Genomic DNA, 16134 nt, shown 5'->3' with positions numbered 1-16134 from the left:
ATAAAGTCGAGAAGTGAATGTTGATAATATTAGAGGGAGCCATCAAGCAAGAAATGTTGAACACAGATAACCTGGAGCTTTGATGGAGATTTTAATGGATTAGAGAGGTAGTAATTAGGAAGGCATAGTGAAAAGAGGGATGGAAACTCGTGAGATGAAAATGGGCAGAGTAACTAGTCTAGGTATGAAAAAAGATGCAAAAAGGTGAGGGACTACAAACAGCTAAATATCTGACTGGGCGGGGGCTCCTGAAGAGATGGATGCGAGAACAGCAGGCAGAAAGAGTGACATGCTCAGAGACAGAGATGCCACAAGCTACTGCAAAGGAGTGGGCAGTCAGGAAAGGCAGTAATAGCTAGAACTGCTGATTATAGGATAGTAACAATTGCTGTTAATACATTTAGACAGACACGCAGAAGTAAAAGACTGTTTACCAAATAGCAACACGTCAGCACAATTGGTTCTTGAGGAGAAGAGGCAGAAGAATAAGATCAATTGAGACGAAAGTGACAAGAAGAGTTTGAAACCCAAGAGAAAATGAGGCAAGAAGGCCAAAAACTGCTAAGAAGGGGGGCATAAAATGTAATAACTACTGAGAAGAAAAGGGCAGACAGAAAAGCTAAGAACAGCAACAGTTGCCATGTAGAGCAGAAGTGGAAAACAAAGATGAGGTGTTTGGTGGGGTTGGAGGGGAATACATGGTAGATCTGTCACTTACAAGGAAGGGTGTTCTAGTTGCTGAAGTTAGATAAGGGCAAAATCGAAGGGTAACCCTCAGAACATTAACAATAATTACGCTTGTTCTAAAATGTACTCCTGATAGCTGTTCTTTTCTCTTGCAGTTTTATATGGTGATGGTAATTGTGTACGTCTTTTATGGTGTGCTGTGGTTAATGCTGCTGCTTTGCTACTGGCGTGACATCTTGCGTATCCAGTATTGGATTGGAGGCGTCGTCCTGCTGGGATTGCTTGAAAAAGTTGTCTTCTATGCGGAGTTCCAGAACATCCAAACCCATGGAGAATCAGGTAAGACCCTTCCGGGAGGGAAGCCCATGACAGATGGATCTGATGCTTTCAGAAATAATAGGACGCCACATGAAAAAACACGGCATCTATATGTTCATATTTTAAATGCACATCACTAGTTTGTGATAGGAATTCTTGTGACTATGCATTCCTCACTTTCTGAGAAATAGCCTCTGCACTTAGCTGCTTTGCTGTTATGTCCTTCCCCTTCATCTAATGTCTTGTGTATCTGTTCTTAAATGTCACTGCATTGTCTCTTGCGAATATTTGATTTGTGAGTGTGGATTCCACCTGGTAACAGTGAGAGGGCTAGTATGAGGTAGATTGTACTAAGATCACTATTTACACTACGTTACATTAAACCTACTTAAGATATTCTGTACCTGTAAGTAGTTAATAAACCTGTTTATTGTACCTAAGAACCCAAGGAGAGTGCAGCAATGCATGATCGACATACTTTGGTTCACTTTTGATTGACCAAGGGGGTGATGTAATTTCTGTCGCAATCTCTTTGCCGGAGCAACAAGTGGAACTTTTGCCCAAAGATGCAAAATAAAAGACAATGTGATAAAAAGCCCCAGCACCGCTTTGTAAAGCTGTGGCGTTCATCACGGTAACTTTTTCTGTACAGCCATTTATTTTTCTTCTAATGAGCTTGATAGTTGTGTTTACCAACGTGAGATAATCCAGCTAGTAATATCTTTTACCAGTGCAGCAATGAGACCACTTCTGTTTCCTGGTTCTTCACAGTGTAATTTTCCATTACGCAAAAGCCAAATGCATTATGTTAGATTTCCTTTGAGTTTGCTTAGTAAACTATGCAAATATTTCTAAGTGGTCTTACTGCAAGAAAATCTTCAGCGGGAGATAAGGGTGGTTGTTTACCACTGTTGTCCCAGACCAACAATACTATTGTTCTCCAAAAGGTACTCACTTTGGACACTTGTCCTTCTTTATGGAGCAAAGGTAAGCACTCAAACCTTACTGTAGTAGGTGTTCGAGAATAACGATTCTCCAATTATCATACAGAGAGAATCTTGATTTCATTAAAGACAACAGAGGCTGACATTATGCAATAACTTTTATGCTGCTCAAGATATGCAGCCCTTTAAAGTGTAACAGTTACATCATAAATAAAACATTCCACACAGCATAGACAAGTGCCATAGCAACCAAATAACATCCTCTTGGAGCTGCGAAGAAAAGACTGTAGCTTCAACTTCTTCCATCTTGTTAAATGATTATAAAAAAGCCGAATCGGAAAAGAAAGACGAAAAGGTAGTACTTTATCCCGGAAGGTACAAAGTATTAAATGCAAAGACATTAATAAAGACATATTAAATAAATATCCACCAGGGAGTGGTGAGAGGGATAATGTCAGCCTCCGTTGTCTTTAATGAAAGCAAGATTCTCTCTGTATTATAATTGGAGAATCGTCATTTCATTACAAGACCGGAGGCTACATTATGCAAGTTCAAAGCTTTTCAACGCAACATTGCTTACGTGTTCGACAGGTTTAAGATATTTGAAGCATTTGACCAATATGCAGCTTTTAGGATATCAGAAAGGGATCCCCCAGCCTAAAATACTTTACTAGCCATAGCCCCACGAGAGGAGTGTGCGCCAAACTTGGACAAATCTATCCCAGCTTCAAAGATAACAGCTCTTACCCACCTAGAAATTGTCGCAGAAGAGACCACCTTATAAGGTATAACAAAAGAAATAAAAAATTGGTTCTCATTGTAAATGTAAATGTATTTGAGCTTATATAGCGCACAGCTACCCACAAAGGGTTTCCCGGCGCTTGCTTAGGGAACCCGTCCTGGTATTCCCCTGTGAGATAACCCCGGCAGGGAAGGTCTAAAAATACTCATTTTTTGTTCGTATACCTTCATACAACTAACAACACATAGTTTTGGAGAATCCAAAAAATAAGGGTAAAGTATGTTCTCGGACATGGTCTTGGTTCTTTTCCAAATTTCGAACAATACTCCATCGGGGGAGTAAAATCTGTTACATATTTCTAAAGATTTAACATCGGATGCCCTCCTAAAATAAATAAGACCAAGTAGGGTAGCTAGTTTAATGGATAACTGTTTCCTAGTAAGGAAACAATTGTCTGACCAAGATGAAAAAAGATCAAAAATAAGGTTTACGTTCCACAATGAGCTATATTTGGGTTTAGGAGGGCGTTTAAGTCTTATACCCTTCATTACTCTACGAATCAAGAGATCGGTACCAATCGAAAAATCGTTTAACAAAGAATGTCCTGCAGAAATTGCTGATCTATAGCAATTAACTGTTCTATAACATAGGCCTGAATTAAAAAGGTTTGCTAAGAAATTAGCTATATCGACTTCAGGTGCCTCCACGGGATCCAAATCCCGTTCCAAGCACCAACTGCACCATCTTTCCAAGCACCTGTATATCTTCTCCTTGTTCTGGGAGCCCATGACTCATCCAAAAGGCTTTTAGCCTCTCCTGAAAGACCTGAGTATCTTGTAGAAACCCTGAAATCTTCCAGGCAAGAAGGTTCATGTTTCCTTCTAAAAGAAGAGGATGTATGACTCCTTTTGGACCTTGAAATAGATCTAAACTCCCTGGAATAAGACAAGGGATTTCCATCGCCAGTTCCATCACACCTGGAAACCAAATTTGGGAAATCCAAAAAGGAGTAAATAGAACAGTGCGGCAGCATTCTGAACAGACTTTCAGAAGAACTCTCTGGATTAGAGCGAAAGAAGGGAAGGCATAACAATTGAGAGTGTTCCAAGATTGGAGAAGAGCGTCCACCGCTATTGCTAATTGGTCTGGTCTCCAACTGAAATATTGATCTATCTGAAAGGCCAGTCTGCTGGCAAAGAGATCTACTTCGAATGGACTACATAAATCCTGAATTCTCTTGAAAATCAGGGGGTTCAATTTCCAATCGCTCGCGTCTCTTAGGAACCTTGAATTCCAATCTGCCCTCGTATTTAGATGGCCCGGAAGGAATTCCGCTCTCAGCATTATTTTCTGGCTCCAGCAGAAGTACCAAATTTTCTTGGTCGGATCTGCCAGTAACCTAAACCTCGCTCCTCCCAAACAGTTGATGTAGGAGACGGCTGTAAAATTGTCTAATTTGATCAGGACTACACTGTTTTTCAAAATTGACTTGAAGCTCATAAGAGCGTTCAGGCTCGCCCTCATCTCTAAACAATGTATATGTAAAGTTAGTTCTTTCTTAGGCTTCCCTAATCTGGCACCCCAGCCTAAATTGCTCGTGTCAGATTCCAAAATGTGATCCAAGGTTTTTCCTAATATGGCTTTCCCGTTCCAACTGTCTAGGTTGTTTCGCCACCAAAGTAGGTCGGCTCGAGCTTACGGAGAGAGGGGAATGTGGTCTGAATACCAAAGACCTTTTTTCAGGCCTGTAGATTTCAGTCTCTGAAGGGCTCTGTAATGAAGTGGTCCTGGAGAGATCGCCTGTATGGATGATGACAAGAGACCCACTACTCTGGCTAGTTCCCTTAAACTCACTAAATCTTTCGACAAAACATAGGAGACCTCCTTCTTTATTTTGGCCAATTTCTTTAAAGGAAGTTGTAGTAGGGCTAAGGACGTATTTACTTGAAAACCTAGAAACTCTAGATTCTGAGAAGGAGTCATGGCTGACTTTTCTACTTTGATGCTGAAACCTAAACACTCCAGGAGTTCCACGGTTCATCTCATGTGAAGAAGTTCCTCCTGATTCTGGGACATCAATAAAATATCGTCCAGATAGATAATCAAACGGACTCCTCTTCTCCTTAGAGATGCCACAACCGGTCTCCGTATCTTGGTGAAACACCAAGGAGCCGAGGAAAGGCTAAAGGGAAGACATCGAAATTGGTAGGTCACACCTTTCCATACAAACCTTAGATATTTCTGAGATTCCGTATCCATAGGGATAGTAAAGTAAGCGTCCTTGAGATCTAGCTTTATAGGCCAATCCTTCTCCTCGAGAATATCTTTCAGAAGATGGATACCTTCCATCTTGAAGTGTCTGTACACAAGGAAAGAGTTCAGAAGCTTTAGATTTATTACGGGACGCCAACCCTTGTCTTTTTTCTTCACGAGAAAAATTGTGCTCACAAAGTCGGGGCCAGCATTGGATACAATGAAAATTCCCCCTTTGTCTAGCATTTGATGAATCTCTTTGTCGACTAGAGCTGACTGATCTTGGTCTAGAATCAGTTCTCTGGGAGGTGAGGTCTGGTGAGGGGTAGAAACAAAATCTATCTTGAAACTTTTCACAGTTTCTGGAACCCATGCATCGTTTGTTATTGATAACCAGTTTTGGCTGAAAGTAGCAAGCCTTCCCCCTAGGGGTTGTTACCTTGATTACCTTGACCTTGGAACTTTCCGCGGTTGTTTCCACCTCCACGATTGCGGTAGTTGCGTCTTCTGAGGGAAAAAGGAGTTGTTCCCTCTGAAGTATCTTCCATGTTGGTTCTGTTGATAGAAGGACCTGTTGTACCCTCGGCTGGCCGACGGTCCTGCTCTGTCAGCTCTTCCAAATATTTCTCTACCTCCAAACATCCTTCTCATGTTACTTTGAGCTTTGCTAAAAGTGGAGAAAGTGGACACGTATTTCCCAAGAACTTTAATAAAAGATTCTCCAAAGAGGAGTCCATTAGGGTCTCCCTCGATATCTTTATTGCCTAGTGCCCCCAATTTGGGGTTCATCCGAATCAGAATGCCTCTACGTCGTTCGGATGTGAGGCTAGCATTGGCATTTCCAAGGAGACATAGGGCACGTTGACTCCAACTTCTCAAGAGTTCGTTATCAACCGGAGTACCATTAATAGAGGATTCCTCTGCAAGGTCTAGAATTCTGGCCAGAGGGCCTAACATGTCTAGCAGTTTATCTTGACACTGCTTAAGACAGCGTTCAAGACCTTTACGAGGGTCTCTTCCAGTTTTAAAGAGGAAGGCTAATAACTCAGGGTCTAGCATAGGGGTCAAGCCTGCTTTGTTGTCAAGGAAAGGTCTCTGGCATTCCGAATTCATTAGGTTCCGTGAGTCCCTCTCAAGCGGCTTTCTGATCCAAAGTTTAATAAATTTAGCTATGTGGTCAAGGGGCCACCAGTCGGAACCTCTAGGGTGAGTAATTTCTGAGGGGTTAAACATCTCCACCCCTGAGGGGTCTTTAATTGAGCATGAGGTGGAGGGCTGGTTCAAATCTTCACCCAGTAAATCGTCAATTTTTTTCTGATGGATCAAAAATGTACTCATCAGCATCAACGTCATCAATAGGGGACAAATAATCACCATCATTATAAAGGATGACATCTCTTGTGCCGCGAGGGACACCATGTCTAGTTGTGCCGCGAAGGACACCTCTAGTCTTTGCGCCATTGAGGACGCTTAATCTGTTTGTGCCGCTCGGGACACCTCGTTCATTTGTAGCTCGTGGGCTACTGATAATCTCAAGATGTTTAGTCTTTTTTAAGACCTTGTCGCCTTTTCAGGGAAGAGGGTCTTCTTTGTCTGAAGAAACTGAGTCCTCCTGAGGAGTATCTCTTTTTCTTTTTGATAATGTTGCCTCAACTGCTCCCTTTAGGGAGGACTTAAGTTGCTTTTCTAAAAGATTCATTAGGGAGTTCTCTGTGAGAGGGGCTTCACATGTTTCATTAGTTTTCTCAGTCATCTTTAAAATTGTTTAATTAAATTAATCCAAATATAAAGGTAAACAAAAAAAAAATATATATATATATATATATATTACAATAATGAACTTAATCAAAGATAGGCAGGCTCTTAGTTAAATTTTTTTAAATAAAAAGTTAAAATATATGTTACAGTAACGATTTTAATTAAAAGATAGGGAGGCTTTTAAGAGAAGATTTATCCCAAATATCTAATTTTCAATGTTCAAAGGAGAAAAGGTCACCAAAAAGATGAGTGAGTGACCGTTCGTTAGCTCTGCGCTGTGCGTTGGCAAGGGAACGCACAGCGCGAGCTGTAAAAGCCTCTGATTTCAGCCTTTCAAAGACTGTATTTTGCGCATTGCCGGTCCAAAGGGAAGGCATGACCCACTCATTTCCGAAAGCGTGTCACGTTAATCTGACCCGGAAAAAAGCGTCTGAATCACTTGCGCTCTTAGCACTGATAGAATGGTGACTTGAGGTAAGCGGCGAGTCCTCATTCAAAGAATGCCCTCATCAAAATGTGCCCTCACGGTTTGTTATATTTTTGCAGAAAAGCCACATATTGTTGAGGAGGGGGTTGTGCTAAAACTGTAGCGTTTTGGAAAGCTAACGGGTAAAGGAAAAAAAGCGGGGAGACACAGAAAAACTCAATCTGCAAAATAAGGCATCCTCTTCGATGTTGAATGCAGATGGGTTTTATTAAGGAAAGGAAAGAGAAAGTAAGGAAAAAAAGAACCCAACCATAAATTGGAAGGGCGAAAATAAATAATCAAAATAAACTTGCCTGAAAAGGTAAAATTCGTAAAACATACAAGCATTTGTAATGACTAAATATAATATTACTTACCTAAATAGGTAAATCTGAAAAGAAAATTGTTAGAAAAAACAATATTGTAAAAAATAGTCAAAAAACAGGGAGAAAGGAAGAAGTTATACTTAACTCTCTGTGAGCAGCGAATAAAAGAGGATGTTATTTTGTTGGTATGGCACTTGTCTATGCTGTGTGGAATGTTTTATTTATGATGTAACTGTTACACTTTAAAGGTCTGCATATCTTGAGCAGCAATAAAAGTTATTGCATAATGTAGCCGCCGGTCTTGTAATGAAATCTCATAATATGAAACAAAGTAAATAACAGTTAAAATCACCGTCCAGTAGGTACTTTAACAGTAAAGTATAAAAGGACTTTGATGGCAAAAAGACCCATTAAACTATGATCAACCAAAGGAAATAGAACATAGTAGCATCTTCTGTGGCTGAAATTCAGTCCAAACAGTTTTACTGCTCCTATGTGCTATATTTGTAAAAATATTTTCCCATACAGCAATGCCATCCCATGTGACTCTTCTCTGAAAGACACTGGTATCTTTGGAACTTGTATAGATTCTTCTTTCTTGTGAGGTACTTGGCCATCAAGTTTCAAATCGGCGCAAGCGAAAATAATGCAGTGTTTCTAGAACTATATTACTAGTCCAACCTTCTGACCCTTGTATGGACTGTAGTCTTAACCCACACACAGCAAAAGCCTCAACTACTGGGTAACCAAAGAAAAACAAAATGTTCTCTCAAAAATGGTTAGACCTCCACCTAACCAGCAAGAACTCCACCCGCCAAAAAAGCCTGTAAGTCTAGTTCTGAGATTAACGTTGATGGGGTCTCCCGCCACTGGTGTCCTATTAAGACTTACTGCCTTTCACTGTTGTCAAGGAAAACTACCAAAAGATTTTCCAGTTGCAGTGGCACACACAGCACCAAAGGCGCACCCTACAGTTTGTACTGTGAATCGGCCATATGACTAAGATTGGAACCACTACTGTTAAGTTTTGTATATCTGAAACCATTCAAGCTAGCATGTGGTTGAATTGTTCCTTGATGAGGGGGACATATTGCTGGCAGCATATTTGTTGTGGAGTTCGTAATGCCAAACCCCCAGACTATATACTCTTTTATGGCTTTACTGCACTAACATTGTCTAAGAATGGACTTAGACACTGTAGGGGCACAGTGCCCATGCAACTGTACCCTCACCAGTGGTATAGTGCACCCAGATAGAGGGGTTCCTACCTATACCATAAGCAGTGGGTTGCAGGCATGGCACACAGGTTGACTTTTCAATTCTTTCTTCTGCACCAAAACACGTAGCCTGCAATGGCAGTGTATGTGGTTTGAGGTACAGGACCTCTAAGGGTGGCACAATATGTGTTGCAGCCCTTAGAGGACTTCCCTGATCACAGTGCAAAGGGTACCTTTTACAAGGGACTTAATCGTGGCTAGAGAGGTGCCAATTGGCAGTACAAAGGTACAGTTTTGGGACAGAACACAGGCAGGGACCCAGGGCAAATAAAGTCAGAGTGCATAGGAAATCTGGCAGAAAGTGTGTGTGTGGGGGGGGGGGGTATTGCAACAGAATATCACTTTCTTTTCTACACATTGGGACTGAAGAGGGTCCTCCACAGACCCCTCACCAAGGCTAATCAAACTGCTACTGCAGCCTGCATGCCTTTTTTGCTGACAAAACCGACAAAGACTGAGGTACCGGGTTTTTAGGAACCCGGCGGTGCCAGGGGGAACACCCAGAGACCTCTTGAGTTCTTCCTGTTCTGGACCACAGAAACGCAGAGTCTTCTAGGTGATGTCAAGGATCGAGTTTTATTGGCTGCAACCAAGTAACAAGCGTCCTAGAAGTACAACAGCACGGTGTGTATATTCTCAGGAGACTGTTCGTTTTTACAGAACCAGCCTTCTCATTTTATACAAAAATATCAGCTTCAGGCAAGAATTCTTTGGTTTACAGTATGGTCATATACATATTTTCACAACGATGAAAAAGCAAAGTCATGATGGCAAGCCCACATTTTCGTATGTCCAGTTTGTGATAGATGACCCAGCCAGGCCCAGAACTTCCATCAGATATCGATGAAACCCCAATAAAATCGGGCACCTCCTCCTTGTAAAACTAGTCATAAAGAAGAAACAGGGACAGGTGTGTGTATGATAAGGCGTGGTTTGTATGCGGTGAATGGTTTATGACATGTTGTGCCTTGATGCTAATCTCGCTCGGCCATTGGGTTGGGGACTGCCCGAACAGGTTTGGCTGGAGGCAGTGGAGGCAGCTCGCCCAGGTCACAGATGAGTCAGGAAAGGTCTACGTGTCCTTTCAGCTCGAGTTCGGCCTTGGTCAATTGACTATGTAAGGGCAACCACAAGATGGATGCCGCTCACAAAATGGAGCCCGAGGGTTCAAGACAGAAACTACTATTTTAAGGTGATTGCATCGCTCGATCACGACGCAAATGCACAGGTATAATGTCCTAATCATTACCGGTCTGCTGATACCAAATTCGTCATGATTCGATGATATTTTCTGACACGAGTGTTGGGCTTCGGTACCATATTATAGCAGGGCCCAGAATTTTCAGAACCACAGACCCTCCTTTTGCCCTTATATAGGCAATAACTCATGCTAATCTGAGTCCAAATCTGTATTCATGAAGTCATTAAGATGCTGCTGTAGCATCATCCTGTTGCTCAGTTCGTCCCTTGACACAGGCTTCCTTACACATGATGTAGCACAGAGACCACATATTGCAGGAGCGCACTGCACACACAGGCAGAACAGGAACAGAATGGCTAAGATCATCCCAATGAATATCAGAGTTTTCCATCCCCAGGCAGATATCAGTTCCCAGAACCACCCCAGCAAGGACCAGTCCCCTTTATCCACGTGAATGGAATCAGAGATCTTGTGCAGTTTGGAGATGGCCTGGTATACTGTCGGAGCATTATCTGGGATAAAAATGCAGCAACTGTATTGGATCACTTTACATACCCCACCACGGTCTGCAAGTATGACCTCTAGGGCAACCCTGTTTTGAAGAGTCATAAGGCGGTCCGACTGGAGCTCCGTAGTCAAGTTACTAAGGGCACCAGCCGTTTCAATCACGGCGGATTCAACTACCCTCGTCAATTGGCGAATGTTCCTGCTGTTCACCATAGGCCCCCAAAACGGCAGAAAACCTTTTGCGAAATCTCCAAACTCCTGTTCCGCAGTGTCGTCTTTACTCACGACACCCCTAACTGTCCTTGTCCGATGGTAATCTGCCTCGGCCGTGTAGGTAGGTGGCAGCAGGAACGAGATAAAACATGTGCCAGAGAAGTCAGGGGGCAACCATGTATATGCTCTATCGTGGCAGACGAAGTAGGTACACTTAGCTGCTAGGAATGAGGGAGAGGTCTGAGACAAGAAAACGTACGTTTCAGTACAGACACTCTTCCCTAACTGAGCTCTGGGGTTTTTGCCATTTCCTTGCAGACATAGGTGACCTTATGGGGTACTATCCAGATTGGGGATGATTTCTTTGCTTTCTGGCTCTCACTCAAGGAAATCCCATACTTCGTTATGTTCCATCTACTGTATGCTGTAAACTCATCTTTGGGAATCGTTCGATACGTGTCGATATCCCTGCTCATATTTCTGATTCCTGCCACTAGTGCCTTGTTGCTTGAATTTCTTCCTGTGGGACGCGGGGGATACGGTTCTATGGCAAACAGGAACATTGTCTGGAAAGCCCACAGAGAACCATAGTAACTAAATGGCAGGACAAAGTATGGGATACCCTTATCTTTCGTGTGTGGCATAAGTCCACATACCCAACAATTCGTGGTGTTCATTACAGACTGGTGCTGGTGTAGGAGCTGGACGAATGAGTTATTTACAAATTCTAATCTTCTGGCAGACTCGTTCTCATTAGAACCAGTAGCCCAAAGTATATCCGGAAGAGATGAAAATTCTGTTGGAATATTTTCCCTTGACAAATACATTGGAGAAACCACTTTCTTACCTAGGGTGAGTTGTACTCCCGAAGGAGAACAGTACAAAGTCGCATATAGTCTCTTTAGCAGATCTAATCCCAACAAGTTTTCACCACAACCTGTTGTAAGAATGAGGGGTACTTCCAATTCGCATGGCCCAACAGAAAGGGACATAGGACATGAAATCGGGTTCCTAACCGGGGCGCCAGAAAAACCTACTGAAACATTAATTTCGCCAGACAAAGGTGCGCCAGGAAGTTTTGAGTGCATAATAGAACTCTTTGTAGCACCAGTATCCAGTAGAAAAGGCTCTGACACACCTGATGTAATCACCTCAACATAAGGTCCATTCTGATCTACTGGAACTGAAACAACTCCCTCTCTTTGTCCATGGCTGTCCTAGCAATCATTACCCTCATTCTCGTTTTCTGCATAGTAGTCATCAACATAATACTGAGCTGTCCTAGAGAATGCATTATGATCAAAGATGTTCATAGATTTCTGAGGCGGAAAAGAAGTAGCATTCTGGGGGACATTTCCACGGCCCCTACCTCTAGGAGCCTGTTGAACACCTCTACCTCTTGCACCAGAAACACCATTCAAACGTCGCAATAAAGCTGGACAACTATTCTTGAAATGACCCTCTTCCTTGCAATACGCACACTGATTGGGTCCATATGGTAAACGCTGTTGAGAAGACTCGTTTCTCTGCGAGTTTCTCGAATACTGCTGAGGTTGCTGATAATCGTGCTGACTAGCAATACGAGGTGGATAAGCTTGCTGGAGAAGGACTTTAGTTTTCAATTCTTTAGTCTTTTTGTCTGCCTTCTCTAGCTCGTCTTTGCGCCTATTCTCATAGTACTGGGCTGTGGCTAGTATCTGCGCTGACGTGGAAACAGCCCAAGCACTCTCGGAATCCTTCAGCTTATTACACAATTCAGGATGAAAATTATGTACAAATTTGTCTACAAACAATCTTTGGCCACCCTCGGTAGCCACATCTTGACCACTATGATCGACGAAGGTCTCTTCAAACCTTGTGAAAAAGTCAGACACATTCTCATCTTTCTTCTGCTTGCACGCAGACGATTTGTCCCAATTCACACGCAATTCAGGCATTAAAGTCTTCATATACGTGATAATTCTACCAGGAAGTTCTGCTACCAAAGGCTCGGGCTTAGAGCCACCAACTTGTCTAGCATCAGCAGCAGCAATATTGACCCATGTATCACCTAACTCTTGGTCATGATGTGCATGACGAATCTTTCCCCATAAAGGCTGTGGAACAACATTTCCAAACAACATGTCTACATCCGCTAAATTCATGATACAGGTGGCAGTCTGTGATAACTCCTTATAATACCCTGCAGGATTTTTGCGAGGATCAGGCAATGTCTGCTTGAGTGCTAAAACTTCAGATCTTTTCCAGGGAACATGTACCCAAACACGTTGGAAATGCGGCGGAATTGCTGGATTCGCATTTGCATCACCTTCCCTCCAAACTGGAGGAACTTCTCTCATGGGATACTGTCGCGCTTTTTTCCTACCTGGCATGTCATGCTCATACAGTGATCTAGAATTGCTTCCCTTACTCCTATACGACAATAACATCTCAATTGCTTGTTCAACATTGGCACCCACAATCATGCCGTCTGCGAACTTGAATCGTACACGGAATAATTCATTCATGTCATATTCTGGATCATTTCCCTTCAAATCTTCACGGAGATATACACACATCTGTTCAAATACATATCTCTGTGTAGATGCTTCCCACTGACGGAAGACTTCCATAACGGACTGAACATCATACTTTAGAGTATCAGTAACCCATTTACGTGCTAACTCATTCAGCACTTCTCTTTCCTGATAATCAGGCAGTCGACTCCGCAACTGTCTACGTTCTGTATTAGGGGTCGTCTTAGGCGACCCAAAGAAAGGTGAGAAAAGACCAGTGAGAGTATTTGCCACTCTCTGTCGAACAGAAGGAGAAACTGGTGGAAAGGCAGATATGCCAGAAAAGACAGGCTGATGTAGAGCAGAAGTCAAGGCAGTAGCAGAAGGAGTATTATGATAAACAGTTGGAGCAGTAGGCGAAGTCGTAGAAAAAGCAGGTGGAGTATGTAGCAAAGGCGGCGGCCCTTGAGAGGGCTGCGCCGGAGGAGTAGAAACCAGCTGAAGAGGAGCTGGTGCTTGTGGAAGAACTGGTGTTTGTGCGGCGGGGCGCAGTATAACAAAGCGTTGCGGGGGTGCAGTAGCATTTTGTGCATAGGGGGGTGGTGAACTCAGTAAGTGGGACATTAAAGGATCCTTCTCAGGTGTGCCTTTTGCTCCTTGCCCTTCACGTGGTAACACTGGGTAGCATTTATCTACTGCTAACTTCTTACTTCTAAACATTTGTTCACTCTCTTGCTCTTCCTCATTATCCGTGTATGCAACGGCAGCTTGTACCATTGACATACCTCTTTTATTTTTCTTCGCTAATTTAATTTCTTTCTGTTTGGCTTCCTTGCGCCATAGGCGAAAGGAGTCAAACATCGCCGGCCGGGCTTTCTTCTTGAAAAGTTTCACCTCTAGATTACCTAAAATCTCTGTATCAAAGCTACCATATTGGGGCCATTTTAAAACACCATCTTTTCTGGTGTATTTTATCCACACTTCATTGTATGTGATGGGGCCTACTCCGTGCTTCACATAGAGCTCATATGTTGGAGTTCCAATCGGAGGAACCGGACACGAATCCTCTAATCGGGAGTCCTTATTACAACCAAGACAAAACAAGTTTCCAAGTCTGCTGAGACCAGGCATCTTCGCTCACTAGTCTAGCTTCAAACTTCAAAGGATTATCGAGTACGATATTCTCGTGAATACACGAGTCCCTTGGTTTTGGCGCTTGCAAGTTCCAAACAAAGCGTATCTCAAGGATACCAAAACTAAGAATCAAACTAAGGACTGGGAGACGCTCCACTTATACTTAACTGAAGTATTGAAGATCGATGATGTCACTAGAAGACTCGTCTATCGTTTTGCTCTACCAAGTATCGATGGGTCCAAAACAGGGCGATAGTCAGGGCAGCAGTCCTTCGTAGCCGTCGGGACGCGGGGAACCTCGCAGCAAGACCTTCGGAACCACGTCGACATACAGGGGTCGCTGAAGTGGCTGGCCGTCCTCTGGAATTTTCACACGAAGCTCCTCACGAACATCTGGCTTGGACCGACACCGTTTGATATCGCCCCGAGTTGGGCGCCAACTGAGGTACCGGGTTTTTAGGAACCCAGCGGTGCCAGGGGGAACACCCAGAGACCTCTTGAGTTCTTCCTGTTCTGGACCACAGAAACACAGTCTTCTAGGTGATGTCAAGGATCGAGTTTTATTGGCTGCAACCAAGTAACAAGCGTCCTAGAAGTACAACAGCACGGTGTGTATATTCTCAGGAGACTGTTCGTTTTTACAGAACCAGCCTTCTCCTTTTATACAAAAATATCAGCTTCAGGCAAGAATTCTTTGGTTTACAGTATGGTCATATACATATTTTCACAACAATGAAAAAGCAAAGTCATGATGGCAAGCCCACATTTTCGTATGTCCAGTTTGTGATAGATGACCCAGCCAGGCCCAGAACTTCCATCCGATATCGATGAAACCCCAATAAAATCGGGCACCTCCTCCTTGTAAAACTAGTCATAAAGAAGAAACAGGGACAGGTGTGTGTATGATAAGGCATGGTTTGTATGCGGTGAATGGTTTATGACATGTTGTGCCTTGATGCTAATCTCGCTCGGCCATTGGGTTGGGGACTGCCCGAACAGGTTTGGCTGGAGGCAGTGGAGGCAGCTCGCCCAGGTCACAGAGGAGTCAGGAAAGGTCTACGTGTCCTTTCAGCTCGAGTTCGGCCTTGGTCAATTGACTATGTAAGGGCAACCACAAGATGGATGCCGCTCACAAAATGGAACCCGAGGGTTCAAGACAGAAACTACTATTTTAAGGTGATTGCATCTCTCGATCACGACGCAAATGCACAGGTATGATGTCCTAATCATTACCGGTCTGCCGATACCAAATTCGTCATGATTCGATGATATTTTCTGACACGAGTGTTGGGCTTCGGTACCATATTATAGCTGGCCCAGAATTTTCAGAACCACAAGTCGACATGGCACACTGCTTTTGTGCTATGTCAAAGGTGAACTGCTAAGATATGGGTGTGTCTGTATCTCATCTGTGGGCATATCTGCATGAGCAGATATGCCCAACAATATTTAAATCTGTTCTTAATATTATAAGTGCCAAGGAAGCCATAGAGAGTACATGGGCTTGAAACCCCCATGATGGCTTCACAGAACCTAGGATTGTTTGGTACCAAACACCTCCTCTTAATAAGCCAACACTGATGCCGGTGTTGGATTTATTAAAACATTTACCCAGAGTGCATCTCAGAGGTGCACCATAAAACCTACCAATCCTGGTGTGCTCCCTGACTGGCTTTAAGCAGCTTGCCACCACCAGACATGTTTCTGGACCCCTGGGTCGAGAGCCCTCTGCTCTCTGAGGCCAGAAACAATGCACATCCTGGGTGGAGGTGTCACACCTCCTCCCCCGGATGGGCACAGTGCTTGAGGGGAA

The 16134-nt window shown here is 43.3% G+C and overlaps 1 protein-coding gene across 3 annotated transcripts in view; it reads left to right on the top strand.

The window, feature by feature from the left end:
- Positions 1–16134, top strand: part of LOC147692482 (Golgi-pH regulating cation channel-like) — a 543103-nt gene that overhangs the window by 345614 nt on the left and 181355 nt on the right. For all 3 annotated transcript variants that reach the window (XM_086938693.1, XM_086938691.1, XM_086938692.1), the window contains exon 11: positions 843–1026. In XM_086938693.1, the coding sequence (XP_086794819.1) occupies positions 843–1026 (184 nt within the window). The remainder of the gene's footprint in view (positions 1–842; positions 1027–16134) is intronic.

This window comes from Lissotriton vulgaris, chromosome 9, assembly GCF_964263255.1.
Source record: "Lissotriton vulgaris chromosome 9, aLisVul1.2, whole genome shotgun sequence".
Taxonomy (NCBI): Eukaryota; Metazoa; Chordata; class Amphibia; order Caudata; family Salamandridae; genus Lissotriton; species Lissotriton vulgaris.
This window is presented reverse-complemented; position numbering and strand designations above follow the sequence as displayed.